Source organism: Salmo salar, chromosome 05 (assembly GCF_965601325.2).
Source record: "Salmo salar chromosome 05, fSalSal1, whole genome shotgun sequence".
Lineage (NCBI taxonomy): Eukaryota > Metazoa > Chordata > Actinopteri > Salmoniformes > Salmonidae > Salmo > Salmo salar.
The window spans coordinates 26798326-26815448 of record NC_138295.1 but is presented as its reverse complement, the minus strand read 5'-3'; the positions used below and the strand labels follow the sequence as shown (position 1 = coordinate 26815448).

The following is a 17123-nucleotide window of genomic DNA, read 5'->3' as shown; positions in this document are numbered from 1 at the left end:
GGGCGGTAAGCGAATTGGAGTGGGTCTAGGGTGTCAGGTAGGGTGGAAGTGATATGGTCCTTGACTAGTCTCTCAAAGCACTTCATGATGACGGAAGTGAGTGCTACGGTACGGGGCGATAGTCATTTAGCTCAGTTACCTTCGCTTTCTTGGGAACAGGAACAATGGTGGCCCTCTTGAAGCATGTGGGAACAGCAGACTGGGATAAGGGTTGATTGAATATGTCCGTAAACACACCAGCCAGCTGGTCTGCGCAGTCTCTGAGGACGCGGCTGGGGATGCCGTCTGGGCCGGCAGCCTTGCTCAGTGTATTGAGTGAATTGGCAGTAGAGTTTTTTCCATGTTACTCTAAATAGAGTATATTACAGTTCGTAGAGTTAAATATAAACACTGAATAGAGTAGAAATAACTCTGCAACAAGTTGAACAAATTGAACTCTGCAACAAGAGTAATTTTTTTCTCTTTTTAGACTTGGACCAAATGTTATCTTTTGTAGAGTAAATTGTATTCAATTTGAGTAAAATTTACTCAGATAAATGTACTGTGTGGTAACAAAAAAAATCCCCAAAGCAAAAACTGTCTGATCGGAACTGGGGTCGACTCCAATACAAGGATAGAAGCAGGAAACTACCCTTAGACTGGAACCATACAGCCCTCAAACCCGTCCAATGAACATGCGCTCGCCCTCCCTCTCTCCTACCCTGCCTTCCAGTCCCCCGTCTGTTCCTCCCCCTCCCCATCCTCACCTCCCCGCTATAGCAGCGAACTAGTCAGCCCAACGTGCAGAGTAGCTCAGCCTTGTATAGCGGCTGGTACCACAGCGCTTTCAAGAGCATCGCACTCCATGTGCGTTGCGTGGATGTTGAAATTGCGCTGTGCAGCTTGTAACCGCGGCAAGAACTCAACATGTCGAACCCTCCCAACGACCCGTTCTATTCCTCCCCATTCGGACCCTTCTACAGAAGGCACTCGCCCTACATGGTCCAACCCGAGTATAGGATCTACGAGATGAACAAACGCCTCCAATCTCGTACAGAGGTTAGTTCTGCTCAGTGTATGCTATGAACGGGGTTGTCCTGTTAATTAAAGGTGTTGGGATGTTTGTTTTGTGGGGTAGAAATTGAAGTGTTGCGGCACAGGTTCTCGCGCTGTTCGGGTCGGCTCAGTAGTTTAACCTGGAAAGTGGTTATATTTGTAAATACAGATGTGTTAATATTGCAGATGTGTCCAACCTTCCAAGTATGTCATAGCCATGTTAGGTGTAGTTTTGTATTATCCTAAATTACATGAAGGACAGATCATTTGACATAACATTTTCATGGAGAATTTTTTTTTATTTGGATAGGGCTATCATGTAAAATGACTGAGCAAGGAACTATGTTCAGTTCAGTGAGTTTTGGTTTCATATTTCACTGATATTGGAAGATTCCTACATTTTTTTAAACAGTAGGCTAGAAAACAAACACTTACTAAATAGATCATTGTAACAACAAAATGTATGTTTGTTATTTTAGTTGTCAGGTTGTCTTTATCAGTTGTCTTTATCAGTTCAATTAAAGTTCAGTTAGGAAAAAATATATTTTTTCAAAACATGTAAGAATTATGTACTTGGCCATCAATCAGGTTTGTGCCACCTTGGATTTGGGTCTCTTCAACTGAAGCATCAAATGTTGAACATGACAGATTGATGGTTAAAGACATGGATTTAGAAGGTTTTTTTTTGATACATTTGTTTAAAAAGTCATACGTGGAGATGTTTGCCAATTATAATGAACAATCACAGTAAAACCATGCTGTTTTAGAATAAAATTGAAGCTGAACAGTCCCCATGTCTACTTGTTATGGGTATAGCTGTCATGACTGGCGTTGCTGCCCGTATGTTACCGTATGTTACCGTATGTTATGGTTCAAACTACTGGGTTGCACTGAATTAGCATTATGATAAATGATCATGAATAACAAGTTCTGAGAAGATGTCAAGTTGCAAGGATTTGACAGTGGTTGGCTTTAAGTCTGTTTGGCCATTTGGGGAATTGAAGAGAGAACCAAGAATCTACTAACTTGTCTTCGTATTTTAAACTTGAACACCAGTTAAACAGTTGATTTTAATATCACCATTGTTTTGTCCAACTGCATTTAACTCGACCACTGGGAATTTGAATCGGAACCACACTAAAGATTGTGATTGATAGATATTGGTTATGTCTGTAAGAATGGTGATAGAAATTGGTTATATCTGTAAGAATGGTGATAGATATTGGTTATATCTATAATAATGGTGATAGATATTGGTTATATCTGTAAGAATGGTGATAGATTTTGGTTATATCTATAATAATGGTGATAGAAATTGGTTATATCTGTAAGAATGGTGATAGATATTGGTTATATCAATAATAATGGTGATAGATATTGGTTATATCTGTAAGAATGGTGATAGATATTGGTTATATCTATAATAATGGTGATAGATATTGGTTATATCTGTAAGAATGGTGATAGATTTTGGTTATATCTGTAAGAATGGTTGAACCACAGTAAAGATCGTGATAGATATTGGTTAAATCTATAATAATGGTGATAGATATTGGTTATATCTGTAAAAATGTTGATAGATATTGGTTATATCTGTAAGAATGGTGATAGATATTGGTTATATCTGTAAGAATGGTAATTGATATTGGTTGTTTTTGTAACAATGGTGATAGATATTGGTTATATCTGTAAGAATGGTTGAAAGTAATGGAGCAAGTAATAATTGTGTAAGTACAACGTAAAACAATCAATTTGACTATTACAATTTAAATACATTTTACTCAATTCACTCAGTGAGTTCAATGGTTATGCTTTACAGTGTAGATGTAGACTTTCCTGTGTATAGGGGTGTTGCAACTTTAAGAAGACCAAGGCAATGTTGCAGAGATGCAATGGCACACCATTCATGAATTATTCAACAGGAGTGGTCCAAGCCCCGGTGGACTTCCACTCCTGTAGTCTACCTCAGATACCAAGCCTGCAACAACTCCCAGGAACATACCCTACACACCATATATATATATACAGTGGGGGGAAAAAGTATTTGATCCCCTGCTGATTTTGTACGTTTGCCCACTGACAAAGAAAGGATCAGTCTATAATTTTAATGGTAGGTTTATTTGAACAGTGAGAGACAGAATAACAACAAAAATATCCAGAAAAACGCATGTCAAAAATGTTATAAATTGATTTGCATTTTAATGAGGGAAATAAGTATTTGACCCCCTCTCAATCAGAAAGATTTCTGGCTCCCAGGTGTCTTTTATACAGGTAACGAGCTGAGATTAGGAGCACACTCTTAAAGGGAGTGCTCCTAACCGCAGCTTGTTACCTGTAAAAAAGACACCTGTCCACAGAAGCAGTCAATCAATCAGATTCCAAACTCTCCACCATGGCCAAGACCAAAGAGCTCTCCAAGGATGTCAGGGACAAGATTGTAGACCTACACAAGGCTGGAATGGGCTACAAGACCATCGCCAAGCAGCTTGGTGAGAAGGTGACAACATTTGGTGTGATTATTCGCAAATGGAAGAAACACAAAAGAACTGTCAATCGGCCTGGGGCTCCATGCAAGATCTCACCTCGTGGAGTTGCAATGATTATTAGAACGGTGAGGAATCAGCCCAGAACTACACGGGAGGATCTTGTCAATGATCTCAAGGCAGCTGGGATAGTCACCAAGAAAACAATTGATAACACACTACGCCGTGAAGGACTAAAATCCTGCAGTGCCCGCAAGGTTCCCCTGCTCAAGAATACATATACATGCCCGTCTGAAGTTTGCCAATGAACATCTGAATGACTCAGAGGACAACTGGTGAAAGTGTTGTGGTCAGATGAGACCAAAATGGAGCTCTTTGACATCAACTCAACATGTTTGGAGGAGGAGGAATGCTGCCTATGACCCCAACAACACCATCTCCACCATCGAACATTACATTTTTACATTTTAGTCATTTAGCAGACGCTCTTATCCAGAGCAATTTACAGTAGTGAATACATTTCATACCTTTATTTTTTTTCCCCCGTACTGGTCCCCCGTGGGAATCAAACCCACAACCCTGGCATTGCAAACACCATGCTCTACCAACTGAGCCACATGGGAACATGGAGGTGGAAACATTATGCTGTGGGGGTGTTTTTCTGCTAAGGGAACAAGACAACTTCTCCGCATCAAAGGGTCGATGGACGGGGCCATGTACCGTCAAATCTTGGGTGACAACCTCCTTCCCTCAGTCAGGGCATTGAAAATGGGTCGTGGATGGGTATTCCAGCATGACATAGACCCAAAACACACGGCCAAGGCAACAAAGGAGTGGCTCAAGAAGAAGCACATTAAGGTCCTGGAGTGGCCTAGCCAGTCTCCAGACCTTAATCCCATAGAAAATCTGTGGAGGGAGCTGAAGGTTCGAGTTGCCAAACGTCAGCCTCGAAACCTTAATGACTTGGAGAAGATCTGCAAAGAGGAGTGGGACAAAATCCCTCCTGAGATGTGTGCAAACCTGGTGGCCAACTACAAGAAACGTCTGACCTCTGTGATTGCCAACAAGGGTTTTGCCACCAAGTACTAAGTCATGTTTTGCAGAGGGGTCAAATACTTATTTCCCTCATTAAAATGCAAATCATTTTATAACATTTTTGACATGTGTTTTTCTGGATTTTTTGTTGTTGTTATTCTGTCTCTCACTGTTCAATTAAACCTACTATTAAAATTATAGACTGATCATTTCTTTGTAAGTGGGCAAACGTACAAAATCAGCAGGGGTTCAAATACTTTTTCCCCCCACTGTATATATATATATATACAAATTCTAAAAATCATAGCCATCATTTCAGCCATAAAGGTAGTAAATATAATTTTGTTTGCATTAATTTCCTTAATTTTTATGATGGATTTAATGGGGAAAATCTGGGTAATGACAAAGTGTTCTACATGCATGGAGATCAAAAATGGCCCAGATAATAATATTTTGGGGAACTTTGCATTTTGAATCTCTCAACCACCACCAATAAAAGAGGCAGAAACAATAGAGATTGTTTATGAAAACTAAAGGACTTTATTCATGAGATTCATCTCAGTTGATTATTATTTTTTAGCCTTGATTGTTATGTTTTATAAAATGGGTCATTAAATAAAAATAGCTGAATAGGACTTGTGTTCGCGGCCCAAATGACACCCTATTCCATTCATAGTAGCACACTATAAAGGGAATATGGTGCCATTTGGGACTCATGCCTGAATATATGTCTTAGACTTCTTTAATATTTCATCCGACATCACATCCTGCCAGCTGTTGTGGAAGCGTTTCCTGTCTAGCTGATGATGTCCTAGTTGATCATTTAAAAATAAAACATCAAGAATTGGTCAATTGGATGGGTATAGGTTTTTTTGGTTGTCTTTTCAGAACAGTTATGTCATTTTCCTGTCAGAAATATTAGTGAGGATATGGCTGTTGAATCATGCCAACCACTATTCAGTAGAAGGACTATATGGCTTGTATAGGAACATGTCAGGTAGCCTACAATTAATCAGCCTTTTTATCTACCATCTTTTGTATTTAGAAAAGGTAAATAGATATACAGTGATGCCAACCATTCTGAATATGTTCTCTACCTTACAGAAACCATTATGATGGGTGTGCCTTTAGATTTGTTGATTGGTCTGTATTGATGTTTGTTGTTGAGTTACCAACCCCAGACACGTGTCTGCTGGGATTCAGTTTTTACATTAAGTTGTTGTTGGCGGGCAACTAATATGAGTCACTAATGTCCATGCACTGCCCAGCTGATGAGAATAATTTGGCCCAGAGAACAGCATATGCTGCAGCATTACTTTGAGTCTCGGCAGCAATGTTGAATGGTAGTGTTGTTGAACATCAGTAGCATCTGTTTGACATTATGGAGCTGTTTTAGACAAGTAATAGTTGTGTTGTTTTTTTCGGTGAACTATGCTATTTTGCTGGATGAAGATCTCATATGTTACTTATGTACGCATACTTTAAGGTTGTTGATGCAGTAAACATTGCGGTATGCTATATGATGAAGTTCATATAAACTATTAACCACCTGAAGTGATATCAAATCGTCTTACATTCATAATCTCTGTTTTTGTTTTTCATCATGATTACCTTTGAATGAATGACTGTAGGTCATACTGTAAACTGTATTAGGAATCCACTATGATAGACGACTGGACGTTTACTAACGACTAAACCCCATCACTTGTTCTTAAACACACGGCTTGCCATTGTCCTATTACCTTTCATTTTACACAGCAAACCTTTTCTGGCCTACTAGAGGGGTTGGGTTAAATGCGGAAGAAACATTTCAGTTGAATACATTCAGTATTCAACTGACTAGGTATCCCCCTTTCCCTTTCCCAATCAAAACAGCCTTTGATTGTTATGTGACCGTATACATACGGAACGTACGGTTCGACCGCATTGATTATGGACCGTTGCTCAGGGGCCACTGGCCTCCGTATGAAGCCTCTCCGCACACACACACTGCCGTGATTTAGGGGTTGTGGGGGAATCTGACACTTAAGCGGATATGCAAATGAGGAGTCGGATTACCATTCAGAGGAGGGGTCTGCTCGACCTCAGCCGCTGTAAGCACATTAGCGTAGCAGTCATTAATATTCAGCGGGAGAGTGAGGGATGATGCATAACGCTACGAGTGAGAAGCTATAGGTGAGAGAGAGAAAAAGAGAGAGAGAGCGAGAGAGAGAGAGGGAGAGAGGGAGAGAGAGGGAAAGAGAGAGAGAGAGAGAGAGAGAGAGAGAGAGAGAGAGAGAGAGAGAGAGAAAGAGAGACAGAGAGATAGAGTGAGAGAAAGACAGAGAGAGAGAAATAGAGAGAGAGAGAGAGTGAGAGCGAGAGAGGGAGAGAGAGAAGAAAACAAAAGCACTTTAGTGGTAGCCTCATATGAACCATCCTGATCTCGAGAGCTTACATTCTGTGTGTAGCTTAACAGAATGTTTGTAGCAAAACAGAATGTAAGATCGCGAGATCAGAATGGTTCATACAAGGCTACGTGAATGGAGGGTGCTAGAATAATATCGGCCAGCATGATCTACTGTGTTCAGTTGGGAATGCAGTTATGTGAATATAAAAGATTCACCTGGATTTAGCCAGTGTGCCCAAACCTTAGCACTCCTGAGGTGGATTGAGTTAAATTGGGTTTAGTGAAATCAAATCATTTACTTTTCTGTTGACTGACTGCCGGTTGACTGACTGTCTATTTGTTATGTAATCAGGTGGCCTGTTCCAAAATCAGCCACTAGTCCCTTGCCCCAAAGTTCCCAATCCCTAGGCATTTGTGTAGATCTGAACTGATTGGCTACTGTATAAGCATTAAGGCAAAAAGTCACCCCTCCCAGTCTATCAGAGTGGGGGTTATTACCATATTGCTAATACTTCTCAGATCTACATGATGTGCCCAGTGGTAGGGGATAGGGATCCATGTGGAACTGAGCATTAGGTGATGGTTGTCAGTACACTGCACTGTCCCCATCTGGGAATGACATTCAACCTTTTCTCGGAGTTAGATCACTTCATCCTCAACCATGCAAGGGAATTCCCAGTATGTGGAAAACTTGCTCTGTTTACATGTGATTTGAGCAGCACATAAAAAGGACACAAAATCCAATCCTAGGTAAGTCCTTCAGTACCTAACTGGCCTGAAACGGCCAAATACCACCTTAACCAGCAACGCTGGAGATCATCAAATACCACCTTAACCAGCAACGCTGGAGATCATCAAATACCACCTTAACCAGCAACGCTGGAGATCATCAAATACCACCTTAACCAGCAACGCTGGAGATCATCAAATACCACCTTAACCAGCAACGCTGGAGATCATCAAATACCACCTTAACCAGCAACGCTGGAGATCATCAAATACCACCTTAACCAGCAACGCTGGAGATCATCAAATACCACCTTAACCAGCAACGCTGGAGATCATCAAATACCACCTTAACCAGCAACGCTGGAGATCATCAAATACCACCTTAACCAGCAACGCTGGAGATCATCAAATACCACCTTAACCAGCAACGCTGGAGATCATCAAATAACACCTTAACCAGCAACGCTGGAGATCATCAAATACCACCTTAACCAGCAACGCTGGAGATCATCCATTCACCTACTCTACATCTCACCAAGTCAAAGCGGTTGGAACCAAAAATCTCAAATTTGGACTCATCAGACCAAAGGACAAATTTCCTTCATGTCTTAAAGTAATAATGGACTGTCGTTTCTCTTTGCTTATTTGAGCTGTTCTTGCCATAATATAATATGGTCTTTTAACAAATAGGTCTATCTTCTGTATACCAACCCTACCTTGTCACAACACAACTGATAGATCCGATGTCTTCATAGTTTTGATGTCTTCACTATTATTCTACAATGTAGAAAATAGTTAAAATAAAGAAAATCCTTGAAAACGTAGAAGTGTGTTCAAACTCTTGACTGATACTGTATATATATACAGTACCAGTCAAAAGTTGAACACTTTTTTGGTTACTACATGGTTCCTTATGTGTTATTTAATAGTTTTGATGTCTTCACTATTATTCTACAATGTAGAAAATAGTAAAAATAAAGAAAAACCCTTGAATGAGTAAGTGTTTTCAAACTTTTGACTGATACTGTATATATATATATATATATATATATATATATATATATATATATATATATATATATACAAATTACATATTCAAATTTAATAAAAACAAAAAATCGGAAATATCTTATTTACTTAAGTATTCAAACCCTTGCTATAAGACTCAACATTGAGCTCAAGTGCATCCTGTTTCTACAACTTGATTGGAGTCCACCTGTGGTAAATTCAAATGATTGGACATGATTTGGAAAGGCACACACCTGTCTATATAAGGTCCCACAGTTGACAGTGCATGTCAGAGCAAAAACCAAGCCATGAGGTCGAAGAAATTGTCCATGGTTTGTGTTGAGGAACAGATCTTGGGAAGGGACCTAAAACTTTTCTGCAACACTGATGGTCCCCAAGAACACAGTGGCCTGGAACCAGAAGTTTGGAACCAGCAAGACTCTTCCTAGAGCTGGCCGCCCAGCCAAACTGAGAAATCGGGGGAGAAGGGCCTTGGTCAGGGAGGGGACAGACAGAGCTCCTATGGTCACAGACAGAGCTCCAGAGTTCCGCTGTGGAGATGGGAGAACCTTCCAGAAGGACAACCATCTCTGCAGCACTCCACCAATCAGGCCTATATGGTAGAGTGGCCAGACGGAAGCCACTACTCAGTAAAAGGCACATGACAGCCCGCTTGGAGTTTGCCAAAAGGTACCTAAAAGACTCTCAGACCATGAGAAACAAGATTCTCTGGTCTGATGAAACCAAGATTGAACTCTTTGGCCTGAATGCCAAGAGTCACATCTGGAGGAAACCTTTCACCATCCCTACGGTGAAGCATGGTGGTGGCAGCATGATGAATTTCTTTACTTCATGATCATAGTGATGAATGTGGATGTGGATGATGTATTGTATTGCTGAGGCCATATAGCCCACAAACATGGCTGTCCCTAATTGATTCCTTCTATGTAATTTAACTTGTTAGTTCATTAAGAATAGCATACAATTGTATAAGGCAAATTATTCTCTCTGACATATTTGAGATTCGGTGATGACCATTATGTAGAACGGCCATATACAGGCGAGGTAGTTGTCAATATGTCAGAAAACCACACTGCTGACTGTTCCCACCAGAAACATAGGAAAAACACACTCCAACTTACAGCTGGAGTTAAATGTATTGGCATAATCACTAGGCTCTTCTTCACTGACTCAAAACAATGTACACTGATTTCAGGAGATCAGCTGATGAACTAAACACTATACCAATGTTACCACAATACTCACAAAGCGATATGAGTAAAAGTGGCGTTGAGTTTGATGAGGCAACCAGCTGCGTGTTTATTGGTCCAATTAGTGCATGCTGATGTGTTGTCTAGGACCCACTGTTGCATTGTGGGTAGTGGCTGTATACATTTTGTATACATTTTAGAAATGTACACAACCTTGAAAATGTCTCTATGCATCACCACCATTTTTTTCACACATTTAAAGGGAAATTCCGCCACTTTTCAACCTCCTTCATCATCTCCAGCACCAAACCAGTGTCTACATATGTGAAAACAGCGTGTTTCTCTGATCTGTGGTTAAAAAGATAAGAAGAAGGCTCCTAAAAATACTTCTCTGTGACAACACAGGGTAGGATTAAAAGTAAGAAAAACAGTGATTTTCAAAACCTGCAACGATTTTCTAGCCAGAGGGAGGGGAGGGTATTTTCTTACCCCCATGTCACTGCAAATGTCATAGTATTTGAAAATCACAGTTTTTATGATGTCATCGGGTAGAACTTTATATATTTTTCTACAAAACATAGACATGCACTGTTTTCACATATTTAGACACAGGGCTGGAGATAATGAAAATGAGGTTGACAAGTGGTGAATTTGCACTTTAAGCCATTATGCTTCGTATCCCCAGGGCCTTCTAAAGTATAATTCTCATAGTGAAACAGGCAGTGTCTGATCCATTCACTATTTGAATGGGATTGCAGAGGTTAATTATCCAAGGTTAGACCCCAGACACAACCACTCACTATGGTGGCCACTCTCTCATACAACAGAAAAAGGAGAAAATACCCTTTAACTAAAGCATGCTGAGAATATTATCGTTTCAGATTGAAATGTACTGACATTGTGCTTCACTTCATGGAGTGTTTGCCAAAAGCAATAAGTGTGTGTGTGTGTGTGTGTGTGTGTGTGTGTGTGTGTGTGTGTGTGTGTGTGTGTGTGTGCATCCATTTATAAGTGTGTGTTAATAAAAGCCCCAGGTCTGTTGTTATTTAGTGACAATCCTCACAATGGTATCCCACTAATCCTTTAGCTAGCCCATTGATCTATCCTCACTATGGTGTCCCATTAATCCTTTTGCCAGCCCATAGATCTATCCTCACTATGGTGCCCCACTAATCATTTAGCTAGTCCATAGATCAATCCTCACTACCCTTTAGCTAGCCCATAGATCTATCCTCATTATGGTCTCCCACTAATCCTTTTGGCAGCCCATAGATCTATCCACACAATCCTTTAGCTACCCCATAGATCTATCCTCACTATGGTGTCCCACTAATCCTTTAGCTAGCCCAGCGATCTATCATCACTATAGTGTCCCACTAATCTTTCAGCTAGCCCATAGATCTATCCTCACTATGGTGTCCCACTAATCCTTTAGCTAGCCCAGCGATCTATCATCACTATAGTCTCCCACTAATCCTTTAGCTAGCCCATAGATCTGTCCTCACTATGATGTCCCACTAATCCTATAGCTAGCCCATAGATCAATCCTCATTATGGTGTCCCACTAATCCTCTAGCTAACCCATAGATCTATCCACACTATGATGTCCCACTAATCCTCTTGCTAGCCCATGTATCTATCCTCACTATGGTGTCCCACTAATCCTTTAGCTAGCCCATAGATCTATTGTCACCATCCTTTAGCTAGCCCATAGATCTATCATCACTATGGTGTCCCACTAATCCTCTAGCTAGCCCATAGATCTATCCTCACTATGGTGTCCCACTAATCCTCTAGCTAACCCATAGATCTATCCACACTATGATGTCCCACTAATCCTCTTGCTAGCCCATGTATCTATCCTCACTATGGTGTCCTGCTAATCCTCTAGCTAGCCCATGGATCTATCCACACGATCCTTTAGCCAGCCCATTGATCAATTCTCACTCTGGTGTCCCACTAATCCTTTAGCTAGCCCATAGATATATCCTCACTCTGGGGTCCCACTAATCCCTTAGCTAGCCCATAGATATATCCTCACTATGGTGTCCCACTAATCCTTTAGCTAGCCCATAGATCTATCCTCACTATGGTGTCCCACGTATCCTTTAGCTAGCCCATAGATCTATCCACACAATCTTTTAGCTAGCCCATAGATCTATCCTCATTTTTGGGTCCCTCTATTCCTTTAGCTATCCCATTTATCTATAATAACTATAGTGTCCAACTAATCCTTTAGCTAGCCCATAGTTCTATCATCGCTATGGTGTCCCACTAATCCTTTAGCTAGCCCAGATATCTATAAAAATCATAGTATCCAACTAATCCTTTATCTAGCCCATAGATCTATCCTCGGTATGGTGTCCCACATATCCTTTAGCTAGCCCATAGATCTATCCTCACTATGATGTCACGCTAATCCTTTAGCTAGCCCATAGATCTATCTTCACTATGGTGTCCCACTAATCCTTTAGCTAGCCCATAGATCTATCCTCACTCTGGTGTTCCACTTATCCTTTAGCTAGCACATAGATCTATCCACATGATCCTTTAGCTAGCCCATAGATCTATCCTAATTTTTGGGTCCCTCTAATCCTTTAGCTAGCCCATTTATCTATAGTATCTATAGTGTCCAACTAATCCTTTAGCTAGCCCATAGATCTATCATTGCTATGGTGTCCCAATTATCCCTTAGCTAGCCCATCGATCTATCCTCACTATGGTATCCCACTAATCCTTTAGCTAGCCCATAGATCTATCCTCGGTATGGTGTCCCACTTATCCTTTAGCTAGTTCATAGATCTATCCTCGGTATGGTGTCCCACTTATCCTTTAGCTAGTTCATAGATCTATCCTCGGTATGGTGTCCCACTTATCCTTTAGCTAGTTCATAGATCTATCCTCGGTATGGTGTCCCACTTATCCTTTAGCTAGTTCATAGATCTATCCTCGGTATGGTGTCCCACTTATCCTTTAGCTAGTTCATAGATCTATCCTCGGTATGGTGTCCCACTTATCCTTTAGCTAGTTCATAGATCTATCCTCGGTATGGTGTCCCACTTATCCTTTAGCTAGTTCATAGATCTATCCTCGGTATGGTGTCCCACTTATCCTTTAGCTAGTTCATAGATCTATCCTCGGTATGGTGTCCCACTTATCCTTTAGCTAGTTCATAGATCTATCCTCGGTATGGTGTCCCACTTATCCTTTAGCTAGTTCATAGATCTATCCTCGGTATGGTGTCCCACTTATCCTTTAGCTAGTTCATAGATCTATCCTCGGTATGGTGTCCCACTTATCCTTTAGCTAGCCCATAGATCTATCATCACTACAGTGTCCAACAAATCCTTTATCTAGCCCAAATATCTCTTCTCACTATGGTATCCCGCTAATGCTAATGTATCCCACTCACCAACCAAGAATTCACAAAATGGGACAAACACCAAATTGAGACTCTGCATGCATAATTCTGCAAAAATATCCTCCGTGATCAACGTAAAACATCAAATAATGCATGCAGAGCAGAATTTGGCTGAACCCGCTAATTATCAAAATCCAGAAAAGAGACGTTAAATTCTGCAACCACCTAAAAGGAAGCGATTCCCAAACCATCCATAAGAAAGCCATCACCTACAGAGAGATGAACCTGGAGAAGAGTCTCCTAAGCAAGCAGGTCCTAGGGCTCTGTTCACAAACACAAACAGACCCCATAGAGCCCCAGGACAGCAACAAAATTAGACCCATCCAAATCATGAGAAAACCAAAGGATGGTTACTTGACACATTGGAAAGATTTAACAAAGAAACAGAGCAAACTAGAATGCTATTTGGCCCTAAACAGAGAATACACAGTGGCAGAATACCTGACCACTGTGACTGATCCAAACTTAAGGAATGCTTTGACTATGTACTGACTCAGTGAGCATAGCCAGCAAGATTTGTGACCTGTTGCCATAAGAAAAGGGCAACCAGTGAAGAACAAACACCATTGTAAATACAACCCATATTTATGTTTATTTATTTTTCCTTTTGTACTATTTGCACATCGTTAGAACACTGTATATAGACATTATTCAGTGTAATGTTTACTGTTACGTTTTATATTTTATATCACTTTTGTTTATGATCTACTTCACTTGCTTTGGCAATGTTAACATATGATGGGGGAGAGCGTGAATGAGAGAGAGAGGGGGGGCGGGGGAGATAGTGCCTTGTTGACCATGGTTCTACTCTCACTCCCTGAAGGCCCTTCACAGGACAGGATTATCTGCTGAGGTCATTCAGCCTGCTGAGTGTGACTAATCAGAATCGGTCTCACACACATACACACGCGTGCAAGTACTCACACACACTGAAAAGAAATGCACAAAGCTTTAGACAGCCATGCAATTTCTCTCTCTCTCGCTCTCTTTCTCTCTCAATTCAACTCAACTCAATTGAAGGGCTTTATTGGCCTGGTGCCTACCTAGAGTGTTGGGCCAGTAACTGAAAGGTTGCTGAATCGAATCCCTGAGCTGACAAGGTAAAAATCTGTTGTTCTGCCCCAGAACAAGGCAGTTAACCCACTGTTTCCCAGTAGGCTGTCATTGTAAATAAGAATTTGTTCTTAACTGACTTAGCTGGTTAAATAAAAAATAATATGTTTACATTGCCAAAGCAAGTGAAATAGATAATAAACCAGAAAAAAATGTATAGTAAACATTACACTCACAAAAGTTCCAAAACGAAAGACATTTCAGACTTTTCTTATATATATATATATATACTGCTCAAAATAATAAAGGGAACACTTAAACAACACATCCTAGATCTGAATGAAAGAAATAATCTTATTAAATACTTTTTTCTTTACATAGTTGAATGTGCTGACAACAAAATCACACAAAAATAATCAATGGAAATCCAATTTATCAACCCATGGAGGTCTGGATTTGGAGTCACACTCAAAATTAAAGTGGAAAACCACACTACAGGCTGATCCAACTTTGATGTAATGTCCTTAAAACAAGTCAAAATGAGGCTCAGTAGTATGTGTGGCCTCCATGTGCCTGTATGACCTCGCTACCATGCCTGGGCATGCTCCTGATGAGGTGGCGGATGGTCTCCTGAGGGATCTCCTCCCAGACCTGGACTAAAGCATCCGCCAACTCCTGGACAGTCTGTGGTGCAACGTGGCGTTGGTGGATGGAGCGAGACATGATGTCCCAGATGTGCTCAATTGGATTCAGGTCTGGGGAACGGGCGGGCCAGTCCATAGCATCAATGCCTTCCTCTTGCAGGAACTGCTGACACACTCCTGCCACATGAGGTCTAGCATTGTCTTGCATTAGGAGGAACCCAGGGCCAACCGTACCAGCATATGGTTTCACAAGGGGTCTGAGGATCTCATCTCGGTACCTAATGGCAGTCAGGCTACCTCTGGCGAGCACATGGAGGGCTGTGCGGCCCCCCAAAGAAATGCCACCCCACACCATGACTGACCCACCGCCAAACCGGTCATGCTGGAGGATGTTGCAGGCAGCAGAACGTTCTCCACGGCGTCTCCAGACTCTGTCACGTCTGTCACGTGCTCAGTGTGAACCTGCTTTCATCTGTGAAGAGCACAGGCCGCCAGTGGCGAATTTGCCAATCTTGTTGTTCTCTGGCAAATGCCAAACGTCCTGCACGGTGTTGGGCTGTAAGCACAACTCCCACCTGTGGACGTCGGGCCCTCATACCACCCTCATGGAGTCTGTGTCTGACCATTTGAGCAGACACATGCACATTTGTGGCCTGCTGGAGGTCATTTTGCAGGGCTCTGGCAGTGCTCCTCCTGCTCCTCCTTGCACAAAGGCGGAGGTAGCTGTCCTGCTGCTGGGTTGTTGCCCTCCTACGGCCTTCTCCACGTCTCCTGATGTACTGACCTGTCTCCTGGTAGCGCCTCCATGCTCTGGACACTACGCTGACAGACACAGGAAACCTTCTTGCAACAGCTTGCATTGATGTGCCATCCTGGATGAGCTGCACTACCTGAGCCACTTGTGAGGGTTGTAGACTCCGTCTCATGCTACCACTAGAGTGAAAGCACCGCCAGCATTCAAAAGTGACCAAAACATCAGCCAGGAAGCATAGGAACTGAGAAGTGGTCTGTGGTCCACCTGCAGAACCACTCCTTTATTGGGGGTGTCTTGCTAATTGCCTATAATTTCCACCTGTTGTCTATTCCATTTGCACAACAGCATGTGAAATTTATTGTCAATCAGTGTTGCTTCCTAAGTGGACAGTTTGATTTCACAGAAGGGTGATTGACTTGGAGTTACATTGTGTTGTTTGTGTTCCCTTTATTTTTTTGAGCAGTGTATATAAAAAAAATCTTCACATTTTTACATTGATATTTTCCAACGGGGCTATACATTTGGGGTTTTTTCTCGCCTGAGTAGCCTTGTTTCACTGCCAAAAATATAATTATTATGTGCAAATAGTTCAAGTACAAAAGGGAAAATAAATATGGGTTGTGTTTACAATGGTGTTTGTTCTTCACTGGTTGCCCTTTTCTTGTGGCAACAGGTCACAAATCTTACTGCTTTGATGGCACACTGTGGTATTTCACCAAATAGATATGGGAGTTTATAAAAACTGGGTTTGTCTTCGAATTCTTTGTGGGTCTGTGTAATCTAAGGGAAATATGTGTCTTTAACTTCATTGGGGTAGGGGGCAGTATTTTCACGTCCGGATGAAAAGCGTGGCCAGAGTAAACTGCCTACTACTCAGGCCCAAAAGCTAGAATATGCATATAATTAGTAGATTTGGATAGAAAACAATCTGAAGTTTCTAAAACTGTTTGATTGATGTCTGTGAGTATAACAGAACTCATATGGCAGGCAAAAGCCTGAGAAAAAATCCAACCAGGAAGTGTGGAAATCTGAGGTTTGTAGTTTTTCAAGTGATTGCCTATCCAATATACAGTGTCTATGGGGGTCATATTGCACTTCCTAAGGCTTCCACTAGACGTCAACAGCCTTTAGAACGTTGTTTCAGGCTTCTACTGTGAATGGGGAGCGAATAAGAGCTGTTTGTATCAGGTGTCTGGCAGTAGGCCATTAGTTTAGTCACGCGCACGGCCATGAGCACGAGCTCAGTTCTTTTTCCTTTATGAAGAGAAAGGAATTGTCCGGTTGGAATATTTTTGAAGATTTATGATTAAAACATCCTAAAGATTGATTCTACACATCGTTTGACATGTTTCTACAAACTG

General features: G+C 41.4%; 1 protein-coding gene across 5 annotated transcripts in view; it reads left to right on the top strand.

Annotated features, from left to right (window-relative positions):
* Positions 1-729: 729 nt before the first annotated feature.
* Positions 730-17123, top strand: part of LOC106604537 (LIM domain-binding protein 2) — a 100491-nt gene continuing 84097 nt past the window's right edge. For 2 of the 5 annotated variants that reach the window (XM_014199261.3, XM_082975115.1), the window contains exon 1: positions 734-1038. In XM_014199261.3, the coding sequence (XP_014054736.1) occupies positions 907-1038 (132 nt within the window). In that variant the 5' untranslated portion in view covers positions 734-906. Of the gene's footprint in view, positions 1039-17123 lie in introns of all 5 variants that reach the window. The other 3 variants (XM_014199262.3, XM_082975116.1, XM_082975117.1) reach the window with 2 other exon arrangements.